General features: G+C 34.6%; 1 protein-coding gene across 1 annotated transcript in view; it reads left to right on the top strand.

The window, feature by feature from the left end:
* The window catches only part of cv-2 (crosveinless 2-secreting protein), a 74134-nt gene that overhangs the window by 26424 nt on the left and 22792 nt on the right, over window positions 1–24918 (top strand). The window contains exons 2-3 of the mRNA XM_073088363.1: window positions 9698–9866; window positions 16676–16776. Coding sequence (XP_072944464.1) covers window positions 9773–9866; window positions 16676–16776 — 195 coding nt within the window. The 5' untranslated portion in view covers window positions 9698–9772. The remainder of the gene's footprint in view (window positions 1–9697; window positions 9867–16675; window positions 16777–24918) is intronic.

The following is a 24918-nucleotide window of genomic DNA, read 5'->3' as shown; positions in this document are numbered from 1 at the left end:
GTACCTTGACTGTATTTGCTAGCTTTACATATTAGATATTAGACGGGTTATTCATATATATATTTATTTTTGCAATTTTTTTTTGTAACTGAACGGTAAAACACACTCAAATATAAAATAAAGTAAAAGGAGGCATTGAAATATATGAAAGTATTTTATTAAATGTATTTTATGAAAGTATTATATGAATATTGAAATTAATTAAAATCCATATTTATTTATTGACAATTTTGAAGATATTCTGCATGACTTTGATTTTCGATTTGGGAAACTTTTTATACTTTCTTTTACGTCGTAGCGTAAGTACCAAGTAAATAATGTAGTAATTTCTTAATTTATCTTAAATCACTAATATATATTGACAAAAACTTAATAAACACTCGTGAAGATAATGGCAGGCGTATGTAATATCATAATGCAGACATAACTATTGGTCATAATCTAATTATTATTTATCGTTCTTGATTAAACATCAATAGATGTTGATTATATGACCATAATTTCAATTCGGTCGTAAATTATAATTTTGTAAACGTATATTTTTTAATGGTATGCGTAGCTCCGTGCTCATCATGATATCGGTTTTCTACGCAACGGAATACGGATTCGAGTCCAGTACCCTTACCAGGAGTTTTTACGTTTCGACAAATATGACTGTGTTGGTATTTGTTTACGTATTAGCCCATACGATTTCCTAGTTCTGACAAAATCCGCTAGGGGCGCTGATTGGAATTTGTATGGGCAAATACGTAAACAAATACCAAAACGGTCATATTTGTCGAAACGTAAAAAGTCCTGGTAAGGGTACAGTGGGATAAATATTATTAAATTGGTGTGTTATTTATTCTTATGTATAAAATGTATATATTTCAAAAGGGGAACCAGCGTCATGCTGCCAGCATGGTTCGGAACGTGGTACTACTACCAAACCTATTTGTAGTGTGAAATAATGTTTGCATTTTTGTGGGCGGGGGTAGATGCTGGCTGATGTAAATGATTATGCGATCATGTCCATCCTCAGTGGCAACGTATCAATGGTCAGGTTCAGGTAGAAGGTAGAACCTTCGTTCTACATGTTTACGCGCAGCAGTGATACTTACCATTGGGTGCACTGTACGTACGTATGTTTTTTTCAATCTCACAAGAAATCTGAATGCGCAAACCTTTTATTTCAGCATTGCATATAAATATTTAAAGAATAAATAATATTAAATAAGTATTATGCTTTAAACAAAAAACTTACCTATTTATGTCCGTAGACTGTTTGTCTGATTGCCACTAACTTTTAAGTTGAGAATTTAATTAGTTTTAGATGCAATTAGGTACTTACAGTTAAATTTCAGCACCTTCAGTTTAGAGGCTTTCATATCGAATCCGTACCGAAAGAACCGTATCAAATAACCGTTGCACACACTATCTAATTCGCAATAACGGTAGCGCTACTCGATATTAAACATAATTCGATAATGCAAATTAAATACCGTCCGATCATTAAATAAAAAGCTATGAGCGATTATGTTACATAAGCATATTAATATTTTTCTTTATGGCACTTTTTGTGCAATCCATTGTTCGATCAATATTTTCTCGATTAACAACAAGTTGATCGACAAGTGGGACAAAAAATAGAACAATGCTCGATGCCGGATGCGACGGCTACCGGCTTTGGGCTCTTCTTCATTGGGACGACACGACACGGCTACGACATCAGTCGACGCGTTCTTTGAAATTGTACTGCACGTTGTCTCACAAGTTCGCCACGACAACGGCATGCCGTTGCCGGAGTCGATTGTCATAGGTGACAAACAGCATGTTCATTTCGAGCTGGCATTTTTATATAATGTGTTGTGTACCTTTGTCCTTACTTTATAAAAATACTAATTGACCTTCGCATAATTTATAAGCTTAAATTAATTCTCATTATAAATGAAGAGCCAAAACTCGTGTCTTTGTCAATAAACACTGTCGTTGTAAAAATGAAAAGAATATCGAGTTGTCGTCGCCGGTGGCTGTGTCGTGTCGTCCCAATAAATAAGAGCACGTTGAGATGTGAAGAATCTCGCGGTGCGTGGTATTGAGTCCTTACCACATTGTTACAAGTGTATTGACATTGTACGTCCACTATATTAGTTTCTGTTTGACATCTACACGCCCATTAATTTTTGTTTTTGTCGACTATAACGAATAAGGGTGACTTACATATGAGGCGACTATCGCTCCTCAGGAGTGCCGACACATCTGTGATCGGCTTCAAGTAGAACCCGTACCTACTTACATACGCTTACAGGAGATGTGACGATTTTAATAGAAACATTTATTTTATTATAAATAATTACGTTTGTAAAATATCTTAAACTAAAAACCATATCGCACAATATATCTACATAGTAGAACAGCACCTATATTTGCGTAAAAATCTCGATAAAATATGTTAAGCCGTTATCAAAATAAACCTGCTCTAAATCACATAAATCTTTTGAATAAATAGAACCGTTGATACCCCCTTTCTTTTTGGAGCCGGTAAAAATCGACCGTGACAGCTCTACGTCGCGTAAACAAATATTTATTACTTTATACGAATTGTTTATTACTTTTCTTCATTACATGTGAACATATAATAAGATTATTATATATTGAGCAATGTTAGATAAGAATAATATGTGCTTCTCTATATTATAATAGTTAATACTTATGGCCCAATATAATAGGTATTAGAAGTAAAATATTTTATTGGTGCAATTAAAGTTTTGGTGCAAAAACAATAGGTGTAATATATGACATTGGTTATCTCAATGTAATTTATAATATTGTAAATTATCTCGACCATTAAAGAGAAATATATAACACCACTTTAGACATTGCATAAAACAATCGATAGTTCACACTGAACGCGACATAATTATGGTTGGTTGTATAAGATAACTTCATTGTAATAAAGGCGGTAATATTGTCTCTGGTTCGAATAGTTTGCATATTGTGTAAATTTGAAAGGCACATATATTTTTACAAGCTGACCCGGCAAACGTTGTGTTGCCATTTAAATAAAAAAATCTTAAGGGTGTACAACCCTCACTTAAGGGTATTAAAAATAGATAGTAGCCGATTCTCAGACCTACTGAATATACATATAAAATTTGGTTAAATCGGTAAAGCCGTTTCGGAGGAGTACTGTAACTAACATTTTGACACGAGAATTTTATGTATAAGATAAAGCCTGCCTCATAACTGTAGCGTAGACCTAGCCATATTATGTGTAAACAAATTATTTTAAAGCTTTTCTATTTGATGATGATATCTAGTATTTGTGGACTTTTTAATGTTATTTTTATGATATCTGGTGAAAAGAAGTAGATTATCGATTTTATCTTGATTCAAATCTAAAATGTCTAATGCTTGTGATGATTGTTTGTCGATAATTGATATGTTTTAGTAATTAATGTATAAATTAATAATATGGTAAATATAACTCGTCTGTTTAATTAAATACAGGTTGATATTATAACGATAATTTTGTAATTAATATTATTAATGATGATTTTATTAAAAAAATCTTTACGTTAATTATTTCTTTTGCTATAGTTCTCCTATCGTTCGATCGTAGAAAGACCAAAATAAACTGGTTTTTAAATAATTAAAACATATTAAAGTGACAAGCTGACTGATCGATTTTAGACCGAAAAACCGGTAAACTATGAATTTCATCGAATCCGCGTCCACAAGTTAACGGTAAATAATAATATGTAGGTAAGAATTAATTTGCACATACCGATATTAATTAGGTAATTTACTTCAAAATAATTAAAGGTGTGTTTCGCGGTGATTTTTAAAAGATATTTTATACAAACGCTTCTGCATCCTATTGGTTCGGATAAAAAATATAACGAACTAATCAGTAAAACCAGTACATTTTTTCAGTTGATAATGATGTAGAAAAAACTGTTTCTAATCAAGCTTTCTGGTAACTTTGTGTTCACTCATCACTAAACTAACATTAGGAGCATATAAAGAGCACATGATTGAACAGTTTCACCGTAATATAATTACAAAACATAAATGATCGTGCGCTACTCATGTTTCGCAAAAAGACGTAGTTGAGAGGTTTCATTATGTTGTGTATTTTTTTGCTGTCTAAAACGCATTACTGAGGAGGATCTGAAACCGGAACTAACTTAATTAATATTTAAAATGCATTACGTTACCGCTACGCCTATTTTGGACTTAAAGTCTATTCACACGTACCACAACGAGAACTGCTTGGATGGATACAAGATTTTATGAAAATGCATAGTTTTATACACATGGATAATGTTTTTCTGTTTTAAATCAAGCATGAACGATACACAATACACAGAAAGGCTATTCTAAAGCAAAGACACGTTTCGTAGTTACCACAACGTAGTTATAGGAAGCTGCAACGATGGCTGTTCATACGTAACTTAACTTGCCGATATTTTATCATTACCGTTTGGTGTGTTTGTGGTACGTGTGAATAAGCCCTTTAAACAGATTCGTCAGTGCTTCTGTATTATACTTTGAATTTAGAAGGGCCGGATTCTAGGGTATCTTCATTATTCAGGATAAGTTTCAGATGCTCATAGCTTAGGTACAGCACGTGGGCATGTGACTTACATAAAAAGCTGAGATTCTCGGCGCCCCTCGATCGAGTTTACACAACTATCGCTGCGCAAACGCACTTAATATAAACCACTTTTTGTACACTGTTATTATTAATGAATAAATGCTATATATCCGAGTACTGGAGGTCAACGACCGCGCGGAATGCTGTAAAAAATACGCTAAGGACGTCAGTTTGGCATTTACCAACCGTACCACTGATTCTACTAAGCTTGGGGTCATTAATTTTCTGATTAGTTTTTGAATAATAATTAATTTATAATTTGGCGCATAAAAATCGTTAGGCAAATCCTTTATCAAGGACGTAGTTAGGGGAAAGACTTACATGTTACTAAGATATTGTAAAAATCAAACGACAGGACTACATGTTTGTTTATTTATAAAGTTTCACCTGTAGGTTACTAATTTTCAGCGGAGGCTAAATTGGAACATACTACACGAACTACAAAAACAATCATCATCATCAACCCATTACAGTCCCACTGCTGGGCACGGCTCTCCTCTCAGAATGAGAAAGATTAGGCCATAGTCCACCGCGCTGGCCAAGTGCGTATTGGTACGTACGTACGTGCGTACTTCACATAAATTTGAGATTTTTTATATAAATCTCTCAGTTATGCAGGTTTCCTCACAATGTTTCCCTTCACCGTTTAAGCAAGTGATAATTAATTTCTAATACGCACATAATTTTTGAAAATCAGAGATGCGTGCGTGGAATTTGAACCTCGGACCCCTTGATCGAGAGACCGAGTTTCTTAACCACTAGGCTATCACTGCTCATACACAATACCATCCAACATTTTAGAAGAAAATAGCCTAAAAGTACTACTATTTTATTTATTTATATATTTATTGTAACACAAATACACAGTTAAAGTACAAGAGGGCAAACTTACTATTATGAGTAAGAAACATATAGAGCGCCATAGTCGGATCACAGAAAGGTTTAATTATTTAATCATATTTATATTATTTCATCATAATTATTTACTTTGTAAGGCACCTCTCTAAAACTAATTGAATATATGATTTACTTTTACTTGACGTTGAAACTTCTTTGGTTAGCAAATCACTTTTTAACAAATCAGGTACTAACGCACTTCCAAAAATCATTAGACTACTATAAAGGCGCAAGATAACAGATTCGATATCAATGCAATAGCTACAATATCATTATTGCATTTCATTATGTCATAAATACTTACACGTACGGAACAAGTGGTCGCTGACGTCGATAGGTAAACAACAATTCAATTACTTCTTTAATATCTAACTAGTTTGTGCCCGCAGCTTCGCCTGCGTTTAAAAGAAAATAATATGACATACATACATAAAACTGAAAATTCGTACCAGTGGCGCCATCTGGCGAAAATTGGTCGTACCAACTGTGAGCCTTCGTGGGCTCATGGACAACAAACTACTAATATCGATTAAAATAATCGATGTTTTTGGTCCAAAAGATCGATTCTCCGATTAATCGATCTTAGATCGCCATCCCTAGTTCCCATGGGATTTCCGGGATAAAAACTATCCTATGTCCTTTCTCGGGTCTTAGACTATCTTTGTACAAAATTTCATTAAAATCGGTTCAGTGGTTTAGGCGTGAAGACAACCAGAGAGACAGACAGACAGACAGAGCTACTTTCGGATTTATAATATTAATATTAGTAAGGATAATTACTTGAACTGATTCTGAAGGTACAAGAAAGGTGCAGTACGTCAGTGTTTCGTAGTTTGCGTCATTTACATAGAGTTGTCAGAACGTTGTAATTACAAATTAATAGCCTATCAAGGTACTTTATCGTCATTGTTTGTTACAATTTAAACGTCAATTGAGTTACATGTGGGTTGGTCGTTTTTATCTATACTAATATTATAAAGAGGAAAACTTTGTTTGTTTGTTTGATTGTAATGAATAGGCTCAAAAACTACTGGACTGATTTTAAAAATTATTTCACCATTCGTAAGCTACATTATCCACGAGTAACATAGGCTATATTTTATATGAAATATATTTGATAAATAGATTTTGAGGCGTCAGAGGTATTCGAAATTCACAAATATATGCTACGCTATCTTTTGGTAATATAATTATTTACATATTAGCTTATAGTATATATAATACTACCTATATTATATTATGAAATACTAATATTTATTTATAGCGTAGGTTAAATTCGTAGTTTGGCTATCATACGCTACAAATAGATTTGATTACTCCAAATTGAACTGATTCTTTTAATAAGTAAGTCAGCCATGCCACGCCCTTCAAACTAAAACTAATTATTGATCCTCTAACGACCCACGGCCACGTTAAAAGATTTAGGCCATATTGAACGTACTGATCAAGTGCATCAAGTGTTCCGGCTGAACACTTATATAATTTATATGTAATACTGACAAAAAATAAGAAAGCCTTAGGAGGAAAAAAATGTTGTACCTATTTTCCTCAATTCACACTTAATACTGTGGTATTTGGCACATTCGACGGCGAATCTTATCTTGAACGTAAGAAACGGAACAAGTATTCGAGGAATACGACAGTGCAGATCGATACCGGAATGACCTCAAGAGTGCTGGAATGACCTCATATTCAATACCAGAATATAAAACATAAATATAAACGTTTTCTTCACTCACAGCCCCACACTAGGATTCTGTGTACTATAGGTCCCGTAGACACACACAAAGACGAATACACAAACACACAGACCCAGAATAGATATCTAAATTCATCATTCAGATCTGTCTAGCCGGAGATCGAACCCGGAACCCTTTGCGCGTCAGACCGGTACGGTGACTCCACCACGCGGGTCTTCAAATATGTTGCGTGCAATATGCGTTCGGAGTGAGATTGCCATCGCGTCCTGGGGGTGACTACCATCTCTTAAAACAATATTATTTTAATCATACATTGAAATTTCGTACCATGACCTCGTTAAAGTAATATTATTTTTACACTATTAATATATTGACGGTTTCCCACTATTAATATATTGACGGTGCATAGTCAATACATTTATGAAAATATTATGTATGTAAGAAAACACACTGATATGTTTGAAAAAAATAGTAACCACCATAACTTTAATACCAGAAATAGAAATAAATTAGCAATTCCTAAACATAGATTATGTAAGGTGGCTAGATCTTTCGTGGGCAACTGTATTCGCTACTACAATAAAATACCCGACCACATTTTGAATCTCACAGAAAAAAAGTTTAAACATGTCGTTAAACTAACGCTATGTAAAAAAGCGTACTATAAAGTAAGTGATTATTTGACTGACAAAACGGTGTGGTCTGAATTAGCTCCAGCTCCACATGTACCATTACGTTAAGTTAACATTGTCAAAAACATTTTTTTTTTTTTAAAAGATGTGTGTTATGGAGTTTCTTTCGCCGCTTCTTCTCCATAACGAAACACCTTGTGAAGTGGTGGTAGTTGCTTTGACATTCAAAAAGTGATCTGTAAAGAACCTATTTTGAATAAAAAATTTTGATTTGATTTGATTTGACAATATTACAATAAGCAGTTTTGTATGATGTCGGTCGAAATCATTCATTCTTCTTTTTTGCAGAAAATTTGATTTTTAAGTAATATTAATTTCACTTGGTTTTATGCAATCGATAAGCGAAAAATGAATAAGGGTTTAAGTTTTTTCAACTGTCTAGGACGTAACTCAACGGACCTCAATCAAGACCGTAGTTCTAAAGCGTTGACATTAGTTTCGACGTCTCGTTTCCTCTTGGATAAGGAATAGACAAATTACTCATTATTTTACATCACTCGGCAGGAATAAAACAAAACTGTTTTAAGGAGGTCGTGGTACGAAACAAAATCATATTGATGCAATATTGAAATAAAACTTGATGAACTATGATGGTTTTTAAAATATGGTGGTAGGCCCCCTGTTCTATCAATCACAATCGGCGGTATCTGGGTCGTTCGTGCAAAAAGTTGCAGTAAATAAATTACTTATCACTTGATAATTTGGAGTCCGTTGACTCTACACGTCACGTTTATGGCGCCGAGTTATTATGTTTTTGCCGATTAATTGAACGTAGGTAGTTCTTGGTAAATGTACTTAATTGCAAGCGTAATTATCAATTTATTTTTTGTATGTTACGTGTATATTTTAAAATGTTTGTCTTGTAAAATGGGTACGCGAGTCTTCAACTTCTAAACGTAGCTTATAGGCGATGAATCCTTTTTCTTGCTTCTCCACTAAATTGACCTGTTAAGTCTTTCTTTCGTCATCAACTTATTATCGTCTCTCTCAGAGATAGATAGATAATTGGGTATAGCCAATAGTCCACCGCGCTGGCCAAATGTGAATTAGTAGACTTCACAGAACTTTGGGAACGTTTTACCCGACTGCGGATATATGTTATGTATGTATTTTAAGCACGTTAAGTAACCCAAAGAGTTTGACGGATTCTAACATATACGGAGTCGTTGCATTACTTTAAATTGTGGAAGTGACAAAGGATATTTCATTCTGTGTTTTTATAAAAAAATGTGAGCCGTCACGGGACGCCTGGCAGATGTGAAACATCGACATTATTTTGTAAAAGTAATATGCAGAAAAGAACATATTGTGATAGGAACTAAATATGTCATAATGATAAAATAAAATATTACGATTTTTTTCCAGATAACGATGACTATTTATTTTCATTAATCGAGTGGGAGAGAATCGCACAGTCGATTGCGCATGGCGACGCGTCGCCACACCGTACACACTACTGCATATAGACTGTATATATATACCATCGTATAGCGTGGCGACGCGTCACGCGACGCGACGCGACACGGCTTGCGTCGCCACGCCAGAAATCGGTTTTACGTGCGGCTATAGATGTTTCACATCAATAATGATCTTCTTTTTAAATGTATTCTTAGTGTGTTAACTTAACTTTCTCCATCATCATGTGTTGCGCGCCTTCTAAATTGTGGTGACATAGGCAATATTTTTAAGCACTTCTTTTTTTGTTTTTAGTGTGACTCTTCTTTTTAAAAGTTATCGTAATGTGTTAACAGTACTTTCTCCATCCCCAGGTGTTGTGCGCGTGGTTCCTGTCGCGGTGGTGTGATGCGAGCGCGCAGCGGCGTGCGTCGGCGCGAGTAGCGACCATGCGGGGCCCTCGCACCGCGCGCGCCGCCTACCTGCTCGTGCTTGCCGCTGTGCTCGCTGACAACACTGTGCTCGGAGTCACTGATTATATAAGTTAGTATTACCTAGAACTACCGCCACTGCCGGATATAATCCCCAGATAAGTCCCCTGAGGTCGCCCACATATACGTTTGCTCAAAGGCGCCTCCGAAGAGGATTCACGAAGAGTTACTCCTACTTTCAAAAATAATCATTTTGTTAAAAATCGTCATCGTTGTCGAATCACTGACTTAAACCTCAGATTTACCTTTTAAGTCACTACCATTATGTGCAATAAAAGTCCTGACTTTAACATAGAATTCCTAGTACTTATTCTCATTGAAATCTTTTTAGCATCAGTATAATATGGTCATTATTGATACTAATACTACTGCAAGGCCTACACAGATGTGCTCATCCAAAAATATACAGCTTGAAGACGCTAACTGCACAAGTCACTGTTTGATGCGGTTTAGTCGATAAATTTATAATTCGCGAAATAGACAACGACTCTACTATAACAGTGTAATTTTCTATACCAAAGCTTTTTCAATAATCGCCTATAGCTTATTTAATGGTTTGTGTAGTCTATTGCTACAACTAACTTATAGAAAGCTACTTATTTCGCAACACTTAGGCAAAATTTCAACATAAATATCATATATCACTAAGATAAAGCAGTACCTAATATACTTAGATAAACATATTTCGAAACTAAGTACCTTTGTTTTATCTCAAATATTTGTCGCTAAATTGTTGTGTTCTCCAACAGCAACAGCCAGTCTAAATTAAACTATATCGAATTTCAGCTTAATCGGTCAAGAATTTATTGAGTAAGACGCAAATACGGACAGACAGAAGCCGGACAACGGAATTGCACTGGCATAATTATTTTCATACAATTCTGACGAATCCAAACCGTGGTGGTCTGATGTATTGAATTTCGTACATTCTTAATAAGTAAATTTGATCTCGATGATACATTTCACAGTAAAACTAACTTTAATAATGGTTGGTTATGATCGTGGGAATAATTTGTAACCAGTTAAGTGTGCCAATTGCAGTATAGATGAATCATAATGCCTAAGAATACTAAACGAAATTATTGTTTCAGTATTTTCCAAGAGAAAATTATTATGAAATATTTTCAAATTTTAATTGAATGCCAGTAGTATCATCCAATATTAAAGTTCGTTTGAGATTTCGGTGTTATAGAATCAAACCCGACTTAAAAACGATTATTATGGTACCTAATGTTGGCTATGCTACTTCTGAACAATACATAAGTATTCAATATGACTTTAAGATTACAACTTACACACATCAAAAGAGACGTATAAAATGTTACAAGTAAGCTTACAAGCGAATGTGTTTACATATTTCATGAATAATTAAAGTGCTCTCACATTAGAATATACATATTAAACATCTTAACGGTTACCGGTCGTACAAGGCAAGGTGTTCAGCGACAATTTTTCGTATCTGTCCCATAGATTAGTAAAGATACTTCGCCGCCTTGAAATTGAATGAAGCCACAAACGGCTTATTAGTAAGTTCTTTTTTTGAATTCTTGACAAATAAAAACATTTTTAGAGAAAAATTACGAATAAATAACTAATACTGCGTATTTTACATGATAAATAAATAAATATTTTAAATATTTTAGGGATATTTTAGCACGGAGACGTGGCAAAACTTTTTTACGCAACTATTTCAATTCTCAAAACTGGGTACATTTTTTTGTTAGGAGTGAGTAGGTAATCTTTACTAATCTATGATCTGTCCCTACTAATTTTACATAGTTGTGTGGAACGCTCATTAGTTCATCGCTTGCCATAGACAATAAATAGAATAATTGGCTATTTAGTTTATGGTCTAACAAAATTGTGTAAAAAAGAAAGGTGTTCAAAATAAAAAAGGCGATAGAAAAATGTGTATTATATGTTTGATACACCACAATAGCATTTATTTCGACTTTGAGGCAGCAAGTTATTTGCGCTGTCCTATTTAGCTCTTAAAGATATAGGTATATAATAAATATAATGTAGACTAGTACTTAATTAAATGTATAAAATTAGTAGTAACGTTTTTAAGATTGATAACTTTGAGGTTTCATTTCTCTTTATAATTAGGTGCATACCTATATTCAGAAGAATCCATATTGTGTCAAATTGTATACCTAACATAATGTGGATTATGTTCGCATCTACTAACAATGTATAAAAATGCCCTAAGTTCTTATCACTGTAATTATTGCAATGTTTCTATACTGAAGTCAATACTTGTTATACATTCATGAATCATCAGAATATTAAGTGATCGTAGAGGTCTAAAATCATCAAATGATCTAAAAATACATACATACTTAAGAAAATATTACATAACGACTCCACCTTATTTTAATCTGATTTTAATAATGTTCGCATAAATTCACGTATCTTAATTTATTACTAAAATAAAGCTGTACTGTTAAAGCGTTGTTATAAAACTGTAAGGAGGAAAATATGTAAAAAAATTGGACTAAAACATGAAATTATATGTAATTTTTATTAATTATTAAACCAGAATGCTAAAATACATTTACTTTAGGTACTTTGAATATCGAAGAAGTTTAGATGACATAAATGCAAGTTTTTCTTACATAAGCGTCTGCATATCCTCATCTAGGCGCCATTAATAAAATTGCTCATAAGCGCCATATGAATTTCAAAAATGTTTCATTAATATCATCATAAATTAAACAACATCTGGATGACGAGTGATTTACATAATTTCTTGTTTTAAATAATCTACGAGATTTTATGTCGCTTCAAAGATTCTTTGATTAATTTTAATTATAACACAACTTAATACTGGTCTACACTCGGTTATGTTTGGAATTCGCCGTTTTAAAAAATATATTCTTGTCTGTGGATCGAAGATTCGTAAACGTTGATTCGAATTACGAATGTCTGTTTTACGATAATCTGTGTTTACAATTATATACAGTATATAAATGTAGATTACGTAGTTACTAATAGTATTTAATCTGTGGTTTAGTCTACAGATAGAACATGTACTAACATAAATTCTTTAACTAAAGAGGATGATGCAATGATGTAAAGTATTTTATTTGTAGAATAAGTCGTTTTTATTTAATAATAAGCAGATAGGGCGGCCATTACTTTTTGAAACGCGTCACAAAAACGTACTATTTCGTACAATAATATGAGTATATCGTAATTAAAAGTACAAACGTATAGGTATATCGCGTACATCTAAAGCCTCTGGTAAAAGAAAAAAAGATAAGTTTATTTATAATTGTAAATTTTAAACAGTTTTAAAAAACAATGAAAATGTAGCGACAGTTTCTCAAATATTTTTATAATTATATAATTTTCTTTAAAAATAGCTGTAAGTAACAACATGCATATTTGCATGCATATTTTATTTTGACCTAAATGGTAGCAAGTTTTCCATGATAGTCTCAAAATTGAAGTCATATTCGAGACTTGTCCAACGTGGTGGACGACAACACTTTTTCAGTTTCAAAGGAGACCCATAGGATATTTATAATATTTTCTTAATAAATACTACTAATTAATATTATCGTGTGTGTTGATTACGATATATATTTAGAAAGATAGTGAATATTGTACTTCGCGGGTTACAGATTCTTCGCATATGATTATAAATTTCTCAACCAATGATTTGATTCTTGAATAGTAAAATATATCTAATTTGTTGATTTACAATTTAGCGATTTATTCATATATTCGACAACCTTGAGAACCGCTCGTTGCTATGAGATACGGCTATTATGAAATGTAAATATAACTTGTCCGCTAAATGAAAAATGTTTGAAGAATCGAAATATTTGTAAGGAGTTATGCCTATTACTAAGGAGTTGAGTTTGTTTGTATATAACGATTTGGGAGGGGTCTAATATAATACGGACTTATATAGGTAAATACACAGATTAGATGTCTATGTGTATTTTAGAGTAATTTCCGTTTTGTTTATATGATTCTTCAAAACTTTATTAACACTTAAAAAGTCTCTAAAATTATTTGCCCCATATCCTAGCGCAAAGGCTGCATTCAATGGCTTAAGTTCAATTTGAAAATACCACACCGATTTGTACTAGACTTTGACACCAAACTAGAGGATTTTTCAGACGATAAATCAGGGTTCTTGCAAGACTTGAAAACAAGACATAGGGTTGTTCGCAGACGAGGCCGCGTGGTCGGACTCGTATGTTAATAAAACACAAGATGAGACCACATTAATAATGGTCAGTAAATATTTCGCATATTTAACGTTCGCGGAATATTTTGTCAGTTGGTGTGGGGCGAGCACACAAATTAATTACCAAAATATTTACGCAGGACGTACGAGTGGCGCCTGAAGCTAGGTAGATATGATAGGAATGCGGATCCGGAGATCTAAATCAAGGTAACGCGATGCGGCCGCGGTCCGCAGGGACGTAACGTAGGTGTCATCAGGCACATACGAGCTTCCACGCGCGATGCCACTCGTATGCACCATGTAGTCTATTTTTCCAAAAGTTATGGTCCTATTCCTTATTCTGTTTAAAGTTAGTTCCAAATAATAAGCAAGACATACTATTTCTAAAAGCGAGTCATCAGCTCTGAAAGTTTAATTTGTTTCCAAATTAGAAACATTTAGATTTGGCGACCAAATCGGTCCTGTTTATTTCGTGTTTGTCGAAGTCGTGTCCTTGAAACTATAGTAGTTTGGGATGCACATCCGGCTTTTATGGCAGAGATTTTATTGGTCAACTGTTAGAAAGTAATAATTAGAAAGATATAGCGAACTTATTGCATTTCAGTTTAAGAATCTTGTTTTGCCATCTGCCACGATGATTGCTACGGCTACTGGCTACGGTCTGATTTGTTGATGGAAATGGATATTGGAATTAGGTCTCCTAAATATCAGTTTATACGCAACTGAGAGGGAGAAGCCCAAACGGCCTAACGGATTTAAAAATATGAAGTGTCGTTAGATTCGTCTTAATTATGGGAGGGGTTTCTTTCAAGTGTTTTTTTTTTAATTTTTTACCCAACTGCTCAGGGTAATATTTTTCCTTTGACTTAACAAATTTAAAAATATGAGATGTCGTTAGATTCGGTTTTTTAAGCAGTCTGTGTTTTCTGTTTTCTTATAACTCTCTAGTACAATATCCGTTTGATATTTCTGAATCTTATACTAAATTTGAGTCGATGTGGTTGTTAAGTAAATTCACAGGGACAGTTGCATACCATGACATTAACGAGCAATGCAACATTGCGGTTAGGCTCCCCCGCGATTGCAATACTTGTCAAATACTGGAGCACTTGTGAATGCGTGCCTTTGATCATGCTGAATTAAATCAAATTGGCATAGGCGGTCACATTATAAAACCAAAACAGGTGAATGTGCTTAAATACCCACGTGTTTTAGGTAAATGTTTAAAAAATAGGTTTCTTTCCTACAAAATTAAGTGTTATGTAATCACCATGTAATAACAGAATTTTTTAGTTTTTTTTTATATATTTTTAAGGTGTTGAAATACTTAATAGGTCAGTCAGGTCAGGTAATTCAGATGTGTTGTGTAATAAATATATTCAAATTATTTAATGTAGTATTTTTTTAATTTATTATTTTGTGTTATTTTCATGATGTGTTACTTTTATAATAATAAAAGTCTATTTATATAGTCACTGGCTGGTATGAGTAGCATAAAAAAGCGTGTTAAAAAGAAAAAGAACGCTCAAGAAGTTTGAATTGTTGGTTGCGCGGGAAATGTTGTAAATCGGATCATGAAATAGTTTTATTCTACTAGTTGTAATAATTAGTATTGTAACGGTAAGATTTTAACACAATTATTTTTTTAAACGACCTATAAAAATACTTTTTGAATCTTTTAAAAGTGTTAATCTTGAGCCGAGAAAATAAAACGTACCTAATATTGAAGTACATTTTGTTGAGTTATTCAAGTTCATAATTTTACTTAATTGTTCTGGTCGTAATTTAATAGTATGATTAGAAAATGGAGAATTTTTCATATTCATTCATAAAGATAATTTCCGGTTAATTTATTTGTACTTATTCTTCCGGTCCCTTTGATTCATAACTTTGTTATTTCCCTACTACACAGAAAACCTGATAAACCCTTTACACAATAATAGCGACAAAATTGCGTGTAATGACGTAGGCGGAGGCAAAACCTAAATTAAGTTCCGTTTAGCTAGTATTTGTATTTTAGCAATTAGAAATATTTTATAAATTTGTTTTAACATGGCTTAACTTTAAATGGTGGTATATCTATAACTAAAATTATTTTTGGTAGCAGCATTTAAAAAATATTTTTTTTCTGATTTATACCAACAGCGAATTCTTCTAAAGGTTGTAATTAATCAGTAATTGTTGCATTCCACGTACTATTATCGGTATCAACCTAATACTGTTCCACTATACTGCTGGGCACGGGTCTTCCCTCGTACATGGGAGAGTTTAGGCTATAATCCTACACACTGGCCGCGTGCCTTCACATTCTTGCATTTTTTAAGAACTCTGATGTGTAGCTTCTTATAACCTACCTTATACTTACGTTAAAATAAGCGATCATTAATTTCTTCCGCACATAACATCGACAAATCTGAGATGGGCGTCTGGCATATTTTCTAAATTCGAACCATGAACTCCCTGATGAAAAGACTGATTTTCAAACATGCCGTTGCTATAAGTATATATGTATAAAAGTTGAATTATATAGTGGGTACTCATTGCTGTTACACAACAGAAATGTTGTAGCAGTTGTGGCACTCGAGAAAAGCTTTAAATGCTCCCTTTGTCATCAACTGCAAAACGAGGCCCACGTTTATACTCATCTTTTTTTCTAGAGGGCGGTCGTGCACCTTGCTCCAACGAAGGCGAGACTGTGGGGCTCCAAGACGAGAGGCTGCAAGAAGTCTGGAGCAGCTGTTTCCATTGTATTTGTAAGGTATTTGCTTATACCCTTCCGGTTTATATTTTTGTTAGTGTGTTATATTATGTTTCAATTAACTTAACGATTTCAGTGTTTTATTGGTACAAGTCAAAAGAAAGAACATTGATGTGTTGTTGTATTTTATGATTAACAATAATGCCATCAGCATTGGACATCATCTTTTGAAAGCAATATATAAATAGGTAGACCGATCTACACAACAGGTAAATTACTATTACAAAGCTCAGTACAAAAGTAAGGTTTATTCTTTAAGCAGTAGAAATTTTCATGTTTTTAATGGCAGTGCCACTTCTGACAAAAATGTTTGCTATATCGCAGCAAGGTTAATAATAAAATGTGTTTGGTCCTATTAGCTATTTGCTTTGAACATACCAGCCGAAGCGATATGTTTACTAGTGCATAATATTAGATTTAAATAGCACTTCATTTTTGTACCAAAACTTGAAATACTATTTACTTATTGTCTCGGTCTGCGAATCAACTTGTATGGAGTATTATTTTAAGATCTCCACGCTCATAATTGTCTCTTGAGTAGGGTTGCCAGGCTCTCAAAGACAATGGACGGACACAGTTTTTTGTTAGGTATAAATATATTGTATCTGTTGTCTCGGGGCCAGAATAGAAAAACCCAAACGATAACCGCTAACATTTTTAATGAATACTAATGAATAATAATTATAAATCGAAGAATGTGATAAGTGTTTTCTTCAGGCCTGAACCTGTCGTAGAAAAAAGATACATATCAGCAGTAGGGCAAAAAATACAGCCTTGCTGGTCGTAAGGCTTTAGCTGCGCCTTACAAACCAACGTTCTAATTTTTATACTAAAACAACTGTAAAAAGCCAAACCGGACATCCAGCAACCCTATTCTCGAGTTGTCTTTAAAGAACGTTTGTATGCCCACATGGCGGCGACTGTCACTAAATAAATTTATCACGCACCAAGTTTAGCATAATAATTCTAACTCACACGTGCGACAAGCTCACACCTAGACAATAAGTAGTAATTTGATTAGTAACATTCATAGTTTCTGAGAAATGGAAAATCATGTTTTTTTCTCTTATACCGTGCTGCCTTTCAATTTTGAATGAGATGCTAAATTATTTTTTGATAAGAGGTATATTGTTCTTTTATTTGGAAATAGCTATTGTAATACTTGATATATTGGTATAGTATTACTTTGATACGAGTGGTACTGGACTTGGGAAGTAAAAACATGTTTTATTAATTATTTTATTTGGAAATACTTATTGTAATACTTAACATATCCGTGTAATTTTTTCACTCCTTACTTGGAATGAGTAGCATCGCACGGCGAATGAAATACGTAAAGTGCTGAAGGCTTTTATGTATCATCGGAGAGTGTGAATTGTTAATACAACCAAGTGACGTTACCCGTTGTCATCTGAGTACGGAATATAACCAGTTATATTCGCATTAACGATTTTATACGCACGCATTTTTCGACGTCGAGCAATAAAAGTAACATGTTTTACAAAGGTTACATAATGCCATAAGATTTAAATCAATCCTCCGGATAGCCTTAACGGGATGCATGCGCGGATGTGAAAGTAAGCCTACAAAAGGTAAGCATGGCGAAATGTTTTCATGCTCTCTACAATACTTTTGAAATTGATGGGGACTGCTATGAAAAGTAGGACCAGAATGGTTTAATTGGGAAGTACCACCGTCTCATATATATCTAGTGGGAAACAGTTATTACTTGTGGAGGCCGGTTGACTTAGATATAAGTGGACCATCCTAATCCTATTCCTCCAATATAAATTTGGTTGGACAGACGTCCACAGATGGGTTATAAAAAGTCGTAACTAGTGAGTGCACGATCCCATTTTGTTACATTGTCAGAGCATACTATTGTTTAACAGCATACTTCTTTAAAAGCCGGATACACTGCCTATTTAAATAGGATGACATGAAACGTTTCAATTTTACTTTAGTAAAAAAATTGATAGGTATTACTTATTATTACTCCTTTATTAAAAGTCACAAGCACCCATAGGTCTAATATTATTACTATAATTTTTTTTAAATAGGCCGTAGGTATTTATCGGACGTATAAGAGTTTTGTCGAATAGAACTGAACATGTCCTACTAAAACCAGACGCCTGGCAATCCTACGTACAGGACAAAAACTCCCAATGCGGAACTACTTCACGACCACCGCGAGTCCTGGAATCCAACGCAACTGTTTTCTAACATTCCACGCTGTTTGTCCACTTTGTTTTGTTTCTTTATATTTTAAGTAAAAAAATAATCTTCGTTTATCAGGCACTTAACGTTCTATATTATTATCCTGATACATCCACTTTACTAATGTACCCATACGTTAATGTGTTTATTGCAAAAAGACCTAATAAATATGTTATGGTTGCATAGTTGGCACCGACACGACATCAGTATGTATGTAGTATGTACGTAAGGTTGTGCACCTTCGTACGTATGTGTGTGGTATTTCCCAGCCGATCTCACCTCGTCGGATGACTTGCGCGGAATTCGAAAGCCCATCGCGAGATTTATCGCTTATTCTGTATTAAAATATACATTTGCTTACCTAATGGGCTTTTTTGTCGCGTGCCACAAACGACGTCGGGATGCCGTCCCGTTGATGGAATTTTTATGATTTATCATTCCTTCAGAGTACGAGCGAAGTGGGTTAGATTTCGGTTGATTTGCGAGTGAGTTAAAACGTCATATAATGTCATAAGCACGTGTAAGTGGCTGTGGCGTCGTTTTGACCCGAGGGTACCATTAGCCTTTTTATAAAGTCAAGTAGCCGGTCGATAGTATCTCGCGGCTCCCGCGCACCGCTTACTTTAATGAGGCATGTCATTTATCGAGCGCGGATTACAACTCTCTGTCGTAAACGACTAAATTTAAGTCTCATTTTTCATCTCGCTCGTGTAGCTATTAGGAAGCGCAATATACAATTGCAATTATTCTATACAATAGTACTTAATGAACTGTAATAAATTATTCGTAAAACTTTCTGATATCAGACGTAACTCTCGCTAAAAAAATGGAGTTTTAAATGTATTAAAGCAATGTAAAAAATCAGTTATTTTCATGAAGTGTTCGTTTTTTCTTATAAGAGATGATTATATACATCGTATTTAATACTATAATTACCTATATAGTAAACTTGGAGACCAACACCCATTGAGAACCGTTCCATTTGTTGAGAATAATGTACCCTTTAAGAGATCAGGATATAAAGTAGAGCACGCAAAGCTGAATTCGCACATCTTATATTATAAAGGGGGACAAGAACTCAAATGTAGTTTCGGAGAGGATCTTTCAAGAAAATTCCGTTTGGTTAACGTTCAAATTGTTATTATATGTAGGTAGCTACATCCACTTCATAATCGTAGATTACTGGATTGTTGACAATATTGTACTCCTTAGTCTCTTTTTTTGTTCACGAGGGGGAAACCTTCAAAAGGTAAGGTAAGGTAAAAGGTACTCCTTAGCCTAGATACGCGGAGTACACGTCTATTTTACTTTAGGATATCTCGATTCTAGGCTCGTTTATACAACATTTAGCAATTGATATCAATTTATTTGTTGCCTACACCCAATAAAAGGGTACACGAGTTAATAAACGATCTTAAAGCCCAATTATTATATGATAGAAAATAATGGGAGTTTAACACAATTTGTCAATAGATTTGGTCATTCTGTGGTCTATGATAGAATGGACAATGTTTCGTATGTTGCTATTTCTGTCGTGGCCGTGTACTCTATTAATATCCCATAAATTGTACTTTGTAAATTGTGCAAGTAAATTGCTGGGTCAAGTACCTGTAATGATCATACTGCGTTCAGATTAGTGATGTTACGAATGTTGAATTTTCATATTCGCGAATGATTCGCAAATGTTCGTCTTCGGTGTTCTATGTTGTCAAAAACGTGCTTATTTACAATTTATTTTTTATTTATGTAAAGATTAATTTTTTTTATAATATGTTGATTTTAATAGTGCTTTTTTTTTAATTAGACTTACAAAAGCAAAAGATTTTTTTTTATAATCATTTTTTATTCAAATACAATTAATTAAGTATTATTTGTATTATCATTTAAAATCTACACGATAATCTAATGTTTTTGGTTGGAAAATACAATCGCATCGTATCATGCGAATACGAATATTCGTTACATCACTAGTTCAGCTCAGCCTGGCAACGGAGGAACCTAAGAATACCTTTGCATATTGAATGCGAAGATATTTTAGGAATATTGCTTACTAAATTGCATTCTCCGCGTTATTTATATGATAATTTGAGTTATCGGAGAAATAAAGGGATGAAATAGATAAGTTTTATATGGAACCGCTTGAGTTACTCCGTACTTCGATTGATGTGGAGATATTGCAGACCCGCTCGAGGTGAAATTCCGTTTGGTCTGTATGCATAATAAATATGTTTCGCATATTCGATACATGCCCTAAGGATATTGTGCGGTGTGTCAAATGAGTTAATAAGTACAGCTTTCCGACATTGAATAAAAAGTGTAGATACCTTGAGTAACCACACTCAATTTGTTTTTTACTTGTGGTTAATATGTCTGCCACAAATATTTGATTCTACAACGAAAAGTTGCGTAACCTTGCGTTATTATTATTTTTGTTTTTAATAATAGTGAAGTTTAAATTATCTATTAGACTTCTTGAAAATAATAAGGGCTCTGAAAAATGATAGATTTTAGGATATATAAAGCTTGTAAAATCGTGGCTTCTGAAAACCCTGAAAGAATCGCGATCGTCCAAGCTTACTCTGTAGAGTCGTGTATAGAGGTGCTTTGATCTCGCGGCTGGCCGGTGTGGTGTTGTGCAGTGTCTTAGCCGGTGTCGAGGGCGGTGTCGACGGCGGTGTCGGTGCCGGTGTCGGGTCCGATCGTGAAAGTGGGTGAGTGGCGGGCGCGGGCGGCGCGCGGCGCAGGTGCCGCCGAGGCCTTGCCGCGAGCGCGCGCACGGTATGCGGTCGCACCGGTTCTACTACCAACGTGGTTTTTTTTACACGCCACACATCAAACACATTGTTGTCATGTTTTGCTATGATGCAAAAATTCCAATTTTACACGTCAACCAAATTTATAAGTACTTTGAACCGTTATGTTTGCTTTAATCGCTGCTTCGAACCAGATTCCGAGCCATTCTGCTAATTAATTACAAATCTATTAACGAAATTATGCACACGGACGTATAAAATAAATCAAATGATTTGAGAAATTCTTCGAATGTGGTTTCGAGTCATGCTGGTGATGTAGAGTCGTTTTTAAGTGGCCATCAGTCTGTTATCGTTACATAATGTTTATTTTAGTATCCACGTGTTTGCTATTCTGAATACATAATGTTAATATAAATGTTGTCGTAAGAAGCTGCCTTTTGAATAAAAAAGCATGGACAGCGGGATCGGGTGCGAAGCTGATTAAGTAATTAAGTACCGCTGTCAGCTTTGCAGATAATTAGGCCCATAAATTGAGCGTAGTAACGGGCTGCAATGCAATAAATTCTGCTCAATGTTAATTACATTGTTACAATGAAGCGGCTTGCAGGGAGGATAGACTTGTGTCATGCGCAAAAAAATGTAAGAGCCTGAATTTATCAAATAAATATTATTAAAGTATCTGTTCACATTACTGAAATAACTATCAATTATTAAAAGATGATTGTGATTATTGTTAAAATATTCGGATGTCGCATGCCTTTTATGCATACTAATTTTGCCTAAATATAGAGGACTGTACAGGAAAGAGAAATTATTACCCTGAAAATGTGTAAGCTCTATATGCGCAGAGATAAGGAGTCGAAGATGCTCGGCAAAATATAAACCATTCGTTTGCACGGCGTTCACATAATAAATAACATAGTATATAACTCTCGTTATTATCCCACTGTTAAAGGGTTTTTAAAAACGAGGGTTTAAACTACAACTTACCACGTCCCCTAGGTACGGAGTCGTAGGCTTCACATATTTTTTAGAGTTTTATGGACGATTTCATTGTTTAATTAGATGATGAATAATTAATTTTTAATATACAGATAGAGGTAAGGTCCGCGTAAAACTGCTAGTCCGCTCTGAATATAGAAATGAATCGCGTCACCATAGCAAGTTGTATGACTACACCTGCTCGCAACAACTCCAGAGCAGACTAGCAATTTGGCGCGGACTATACACATATAACTTACAAATCTTTTGCTTTTATAATCTTTTCATATTATGCTGCTCTCTCTAACTATGCCTAGGAGTTGAACGTTGCACCCTAGCTAAGAAGGCTGCTTTTACATTACTATAGCATAAAAGTTATTTACCAGGTACTAAAGTGCATAATAGTTGACATCGTCTTTAGCTTATTATTCGTAAGTACCTATCTTCTATAGCGTAAATATAAGAAGGCAGTATTACAGTAAATACAAAATTTATACATTGAAAAGTTTGTATGTTTGTTATTTAGTGACGAAAAAACGTCTGTATGAATTTGCATGAAATTAGGTCCACAAATATTTTAGATATATGCTTGCCTCGGGAGTTAGTTAATTGGACAAGATTTTTATTCCCATGTTTAGTTTAGCGTTGCGTATATAGTATATAGTGATATGATAAGGTATTAGGTTATTAAACATATTTGACAAGTTGACCCCTACTAACATATCTAGGCATAATTTTGCAGGCGAAAACATGTAGTTTTATACCGTTAAAATTTTTGCATCCTTTGTGTCAGGTTCATGCAAGATGCAAGTGTAAGTGTCTAGAAATAAACAAATCGAAGTGGTGAAACTGCACGCGGTCGCACTGTATTGGGTATCACTATTGGCTGTAAAGTAGTACTTGCAAATCGTAGTTTAATATCATATTTGTAACGTGTAACATACCACTTTTCCTCGTTTCTTTAGATATGAATTCCTAAGTATCGAATATCGGAGAGATGTCAAGCAAGAATCGAGATTGTACTTGCTGGGGCGCAACATGTCGCGCAACAAATGTAATTGGCGGTAGTACCCTCTGTGGTTCGCCTCCGGCGGCACCACCGCCACACCTATGTCTGCCTCACAACAGCAGTGTTTAGCGCTGTTGTGTTCTGGTTTGAAGGGAGTGGTAAGGGAGACATACTTTTCAGAGGCGTCCCAACTTAGTCCTCAGGATTAGCGGCGCGTCTATGGCCAAGCTCAGGTAGGAATATCTAATCCTATCTGGGGTTGATTATAGATGTTCATGGGTAGTAGCCACTTACCATCAGGTGGCCAGCATGGTCGTCTGCTACTCCTATATTATAAAAAAGCAACTTGTCGCGCAACAAATGTTGCCAAGTGGACATGCGGCCTAACGGCGAAGGCGCCAAGCCGCCGGCAGCAGCGTCGCGACCCACACGCGGCCTTGCGCTGTCTGTCGCCGCTCCGGGATCATTTACTCGCCTAGATACAATTACAACCAGTACTTGCGTTAATCCTGATTTAATCGCATATTTATCGCATATCGCGCAATTTCTAGTTTCCTCACGTACGTGTTTCAAGCTATCACATGTCGTTTTGCATGTCAAGAAACGAGAAATTTGTTTCTTGAGTGGAACAGGTATCGTCGTATAATTCCTTATAGGTGGGAAATATTTTTAATGAGCATAATGTAAAGCATAGTTAAAATTATCGGATGGAAGATTTTGTTATAAAATTATATTACGAGTATGAGGTAGTAAGGACCGCATAATTGGGGCAACTTAGCCGCGGTGCTGTCGTTAAGTCGTTTGGGGTCTCGAATAAATTGTGGGTATGCCCTGCTAATTCGAAAACGACATTAAATTTTATAGTGTGTTAAAACGGCAAACAAATTTTAAGGGTATCGACTTGATAACGACAGATAAGGCTCTTTCCACATGTAATTATACTAAGTCAGAATTATACTGAAAATGATAATTTGATAACGATGTACTAATGGGTTACATACAACAAAAGCGGTCATCACACATATGGTTTTTACATCAATTTGTCGGAAGTATGTTATCTTATCTTAGTGGGTAAGAATGCATTCTTATCGCGTAAAAATTTAGCATCGCATTGTTTCATTTGCACTTAGTACAGATAAGTATTGATACATTTAATAATATCGCGTGTTAAGTATAAAAAAT

The sequence above is a fragment of the Epargyreus clarus genome, unplaced genomic scaffold (genome assembly GCF_041222505.1).
Source record: "Epargyreus clarus isolate Ecla_fem2 unplaced genomic scaffold, WU_Ecla_fem_2.2 ptg000026l, whole genome shotgun sequence".
In the NCBI taxonomy this organism is placed as follows: Eukaryota; Metazoa; Arthropoda; class Insecta; order Lepidoptera; family Hesperiidae; genus Epargyreus; species Epargyreus clarus.
The sequence above is the reverse complement of the archived record's forward strand: the minus strand, read 5'-3'. Positions and strand labels throughout refer to the sequence as shown.